This window comes from Nestor notabilis, unplaced genomic scaffold, assembly GCF_000696875.1.
Source record: "Nestor notabilis isolate BGI_N333 unplaced genomic scaffold, ASM69687v1 scaffold2311, whole genome shotgun sequence".
NCBI lineage: Eukaryota > Metazoa > Chordata > Aves > Psittaciformes > Psittacidae > Nestor > Nestor notabilis.
Window position 1 is genome coordinate 5,833 of NW_009913146.1, and position 5,366 is coordinate 11,198.

General features: G+C 38.0%; 1 protein-coding gene across 1 annotated transcript; it reads left to right on the plus strand.

Moving 5' to 3' along the window:
• Positions 1 to 477: 477 nt before the first annotated feature.
• Positions 478 to 656, plus strand: GLRX5 (glutaredoxin 5; the record flags this gene model as incomplete). Its single annotated transcript, XM_010022932.1, has 1 exon — positions 478 to 656. A coding segment is annotated over one exon (179 nt), but the record flags the coding sequence as incomplete, so codon positions are not given.
• Between the last annotated feature and the right edge of the window lie 4,710 nt (positions 657 to 5,366).

Sequence of the window (5,366 nt, forward strand, 5' to 3'; positions counted from 1 at the left end):
CAGTTCTCAATATTTTCCAATATTTCTCATATGTTTAATTGGTTGGAAAATCATATTTGCTTGTTTCTTGGGAGAGAAAAGAGGCACTACATTTTCCTAGCTCCTGTTTGAAGTTAGTATAGGAGCTGACACTGTATCTTTCAGCCACATCCTCGAGTTGGAATGAGGACCAAACCTAACTTTAATGTTTTTTCTGATAGTGCTCCTGTTATATAGATAAATTCTTGCCTCAACGGGAAAGAAATGAACATATCAGTAGTACTTTCAGGTGGAAGCAAGGTATTCTGTTTAAAATGCCATACTATTTGGAGAGGGTGGAAAACCTTTAATAGTGTGTTTTTTTGTTTTCTGGGTTTTTTTTTTTGTGTGGTTTTGGTTTGTTATTTTTGTTTTTTTTTTTTTTTTTTTGTTGTTTTTTTTTTGGGGTTTTTTTTTGGGTTTTTTTTTTTTTTTTTTTTTTTTTTTGGTCTTATGCAGGAATAAAAAACTATTCCAACTGGCCTACCATCCCACAAGTATATCTCAATGGTGAATTCGTTGGTGGCTGTGACATACTCCTCCAGATGCATCAGAATGGAGATCTCGTAGAAGAGCTGAAGAAGCTAGGAATCCGTTCAGCACTTCTGGATGCAGAAAAAGACCAAGACAAAAAGTAAAATGAGAAGAGAGATGCTGTGACAGGAATAAAGCAAATCTTCTATAAGAACTTGTTACCAGTAAAGCCTTACATACTTCAGCTCGAAGAAGGCATTTGTTGGAACTGACACTAAGATTCTGTGAATGTCTGTTAGTTCACAGTAAATGTAGCAATCTTGGTATTTTGATTTATGAATATTGTGAAAATTTGAGCATAACCACTGCACTGTAAAGATTACATTGGTGGAAATTTGTGTTTGGGAAAAGTTCACTTCTAAAACCATTTTCTTTGGATTGAGAGGAGTAAACCAAAAGAACTAGTATTTTTATGGATTTTGAGTGTGTGTTTCTCTGTTCTTTGATACATGAACCTACACAAACAGCATTTGCATTGCCTTGCTCCTTTTGAAAAAGTGTCAAGTAATGTGTTAGTTTCGCTGTATAACTCCTTGTGGTAAGATTTCCTGAGAGCCTGTAAAACTTCTGTAATCACACATGCTATAGGATAAAAATAGTCTTCAAACAATATAGGAGAAAAAAATTATATGAGAGTACATGAAATATGCTTTTATTCCAAAGGGTAAAAATAAAGACTTGTATGAATAACAGGTATAGTGGTCATTATTACTTTGTAACTTTCTGAAAGCTTTTAAAAGGTTGTTAAGAATTGTGCCTAAGATTTTATAAAACCTTTTCTACCTCTTGCAAAGTAGCTTTTCTCCCTGCTTGTATACTTTGTATGTTGCAGTTCTGTGTCAGTGCTGAAATGTGGGAATTATTTAAGGCTTCAGAATTCTATCTTGAAATAGTACAGGAAAATACTGCAGTTACTATTGTAATCTTGTATTATTTGCTAGTTACCAAGTTATCTTTTTGTATTTGTTGTATTTCCAAGTATTTTCTCCTGGCTGCTGTGCTCTGAAGAATAGGGTCTTCAAACATGGGATTAACAGATGAAATGTTTCATGTAGATGAGTGCAGCAGAGAGGCTACCGAATAGATAAATACTTCTTTGTGGAGAGTCCCTGAAGTCTTCAATACATAACTAATCACATTTCCCTAAGTGAAAACATAATATTGACCAGCGTAGCTTCAGCTGTACAGCAATACTGCTAAGGTTAAAAGCTAACCAAGCTGTTTCTGTTTTTATTAATATGAACTAGTTTGCATGTGAATTAGGAAAATGATTGGAAATAAACTGTATTTTATGTTGTCTACAGTAGTTCCTCTTCATTTTTAAATGACTAATGAAACTGATACTGCTTTTGTTTTGAAACCTAAAATGTTTTCCACTGCAGAGGTTAGTTTTAGAGAAAGGAAAAATGATGAAATTGTTAGAGGAAGAGGAAGTCAGGATTGGAACTTGTAGACAAGACAGATTTGATGCAAGTTCCATTTCTAAATCTCTTCTGTCCATTTGAGCAAGCTATCCAGTGGAGCAACTATACTGGTACATTTGTTGCAGAATTTGCCTCACTGGTTACAGTAAGCTTATTGTATAGTTACAATGAAATCAGTATCACCAGGATTAAACACAGTCTGTACATTTTCTGTGTATTCAGTTGTCCGTCACAGCTGCCCTGTACCAGTGAAGATGAATAAGTGACCACTGAGTATGAGTAAGTTACACTCGGAGGCAGTCACATGTGGCTGTTGAACATGGAGATAAGAGTTCGAGATTTTTTTTTTCTGTTCATACGCCATGCCCCATTAATGAAATGTGAAGCGTTATGTATAGTTTAGTTCTGAGCATTTCAGTGTTACATCTCTTTGAATTAGAATTAAATAAGCTTTCTTACGGCTAATCTTCATGAGTAGCTTTTGCCATTCTGAATGTAAAATGTTTTGAAAATAAGTGAATTTCAAAAGCCTTCAGTTATTCATGTCGAAAAGACCTACTGAAATGGATGTACACAATAAATGAAGAATAAGGTAATGAAGAAAATCTTCTGCTTCAATGGTTGACTCTTAGTCTGGCTACTAAATAAATATAAAAAAGCAAACCCACAAATCTGCTGTTTCATAGAGCTCTATTCTTTATTCTTCTGTGAAAGTTGAATATTTTTCAGTACTATCTGATAGTAGTTTAACATAAAGGTAACTTTAGCAGTGTCAGGTCTTATTTCTCCTCCCAGCAACATTCCTCCCACCCTTCCCGGAAGAGTTCCTGCTTTTACCAAAACTCTGAAAGTTTTTTTGCTTTCTTTACTTACTTCATTCCCCTTAAACTTTTTAATTGGTTAACATTTGGCATAACATGTAGTAGTATTTATATCAGTCCTTTGACTGGAGTGTATTAAAATGTCGTGGAGCAAGTAAAAGCAACAGTGATACCAGAAAGTCAGTATTCCCATACAAGCCATATCTTTCCAGTCTTTGTGTGCATGAGCAGTTGTTTAACATGTTTGATATAAATGCTTATGTTAATCCAACTGCAATATAAAAATTGCTGTCAAAGTATAAAACTTAAGATGCTTGTAAAGTGGCTTATTTTGGGAGTTGACTAGGAGTATTTTCCCCAAGAAACTAGCTTGGTTAGGTTGAAGATGGACAGTACTCTGCTCACAAACTTTTGCTGTCCCTCCAGCTAGAGGCAAAAGGAGTGCTTCCAATCCAAAAGGAACGCTGCTGCAAATAAGCTGATTTTGTGTGTGTGTGTATTAAAAAAAAAAAATAAAATCATGCCTCTTATTCATGAGATATTTCCACCTGCCTTTGATGTGCTCCTTGGCAGTGAGAGGAGGCAGCTGATAATACTGGAGTCTGGGGCAACAAATCAGTGGGTGTGCTGAGCTAATACTGGGGGGTTGGTGCTAGCTGGAAAGATCCATGAGGACTCCCTGGCTGGGAAGATGTGAAGGGTTCTGTGGAGGAAAGGGTGACTTTTTTTCCCCCAAGAGGAGTAGCTTGTCACAGGAGGTGAGGGGAAAGATTGGAGGGGGGGGAAACCACTGGCACTGCTGCTTGTTCTTCCCTGGATGCTCTGCAATAAAATGGAGGTGAAAGAGGTAATGATGGAAGCGGAACACAGCTTAGGATGGATGGCTGAAGTTGCAGGGAAGGGCAGCCAGACGACGGCAAATACGGGGAACTGGCCTTGTCGTCTTTGGTAAAGAAAAAAGCAAAGCTACCTGCTCTTGAGTTTGATCTGTTCGGTTAAGAATAAGGCAGGTGTCAGGGCTGTGCATGAGCATTGCCACCTGCAGGTGTTCTACAGATCAAGGTTGGTTGTATGGAGCTGCCAGCTCTAAAACACTGTGTAGTTCTATTCCCACTATGTGTGCTGTGGGTTGCACTGGGCAGGTGTTCTGGCTGGCTGTTCTGGTGAGATGCTTCTGGATTCGTTTCAGCTGAATTGCACTGCTGAGGGCTTACAATGAGATGAGTGCATGTAAACTATTATCAATGATTGGTTTTCTATTATTATAAGATTGTAGTATGAATGTTTGCCAAACTGGAAAACATTATCATTGTTATTTTTATTCTGAGGATGCTGTTGGTGCTGCTGCAGTAAAAGGCTGAGCTGAGTGGACCAGCCTATTCACCAGATCATAAATTAAGCTAATCCTCTGCATTTTCTAACACTCCTCACCTCTTGCATGTAAAGCAAGGTAGTTTGATTTAAGCAAAGAGACTGTTCCTATTCCAAAACTGACCTGCTGTCCTAAGCCTTTGAAGAGGAGGTAGGGTTTCTTTGCTCTTCTTGGACTGGTCTGAGCTGGGAGCAGAAGGAAGCAGGCTACAAACACTTGGTATTGTGCTACTAGTATTGATTTGCGATAATTCAAACCAGATAAACCAAAAGTTGTTTTGCTGAGAACAGCTCAGGGCATCTTAATGGGTTCCATGGTGAATGTGTTTCTCGGCTGGATGACTTTTTCCTTGCCTAAATTTAGCTAGCAATTGAGTGGATGTGGTTAATATTCTCCATTGCTTATCTACTCTGGAGGAAAAAAAAGGTTTATACTGTTTAAATTCCCTGAAATATCTGAAGTACCTCTATTTGGATGTGACAACATGGAGACTTATTTTCATGTTCTGACTGAATTCTGAGTCTCTTCAAAAAGTGGGCAGGAGTCTGTCAATGCTAACAAAACAATCAAGTGTAGGAACCTAAAATCAAAGAATTGCATCAAGGAAAATCTCTCCTGAGCTGGCACCAAGAATCCCATTATGGTCCTGTCAGTGTCCGCATGTAAGAAGGGCATTATTAAAAAGCAGAGCTGGAAGCCTCAACGAAGATCCTTGCCTAATGTGGTTTGCATGTCCCTTCTGCAGAAACTAGATCTTGTGTCGGGTTTTTTTCAGCATCTGTATTATAGGATTGTGTGAGGAAAAAATGCTCATGAATTACAAGATATGCATTGCCTGTTAAAGAGCCCCCATGAACAATGGTGGAAAGACAGTAAGGAAAGGTAAAGAGTTGGAAGGTTTTAGATTGTTGATTGTGCAGGGTTGTGGTTGAGCCTGCCTTTTAGCTGAAAGGGTTGAGATGAAAACACTGCTCTGGAAGAGGTCATTGTTCATTATTTGGCTTTGACCTTTTTGTTGTGATGCTGCTTGTAGTTCTGTTTTAAAGTACTGCTGTCTCCCACTTGGCCTGATTGTGGCTATAGAAACTCCTGACTGGTTTAACTACTTGAGGCCTATCCTAACTCCCTGTTTCTCAGAGAAAACAGGTTCTAGTTACATAGAAAATAGGACTGAAGTAGCTAAGTGGAATCAAGTTT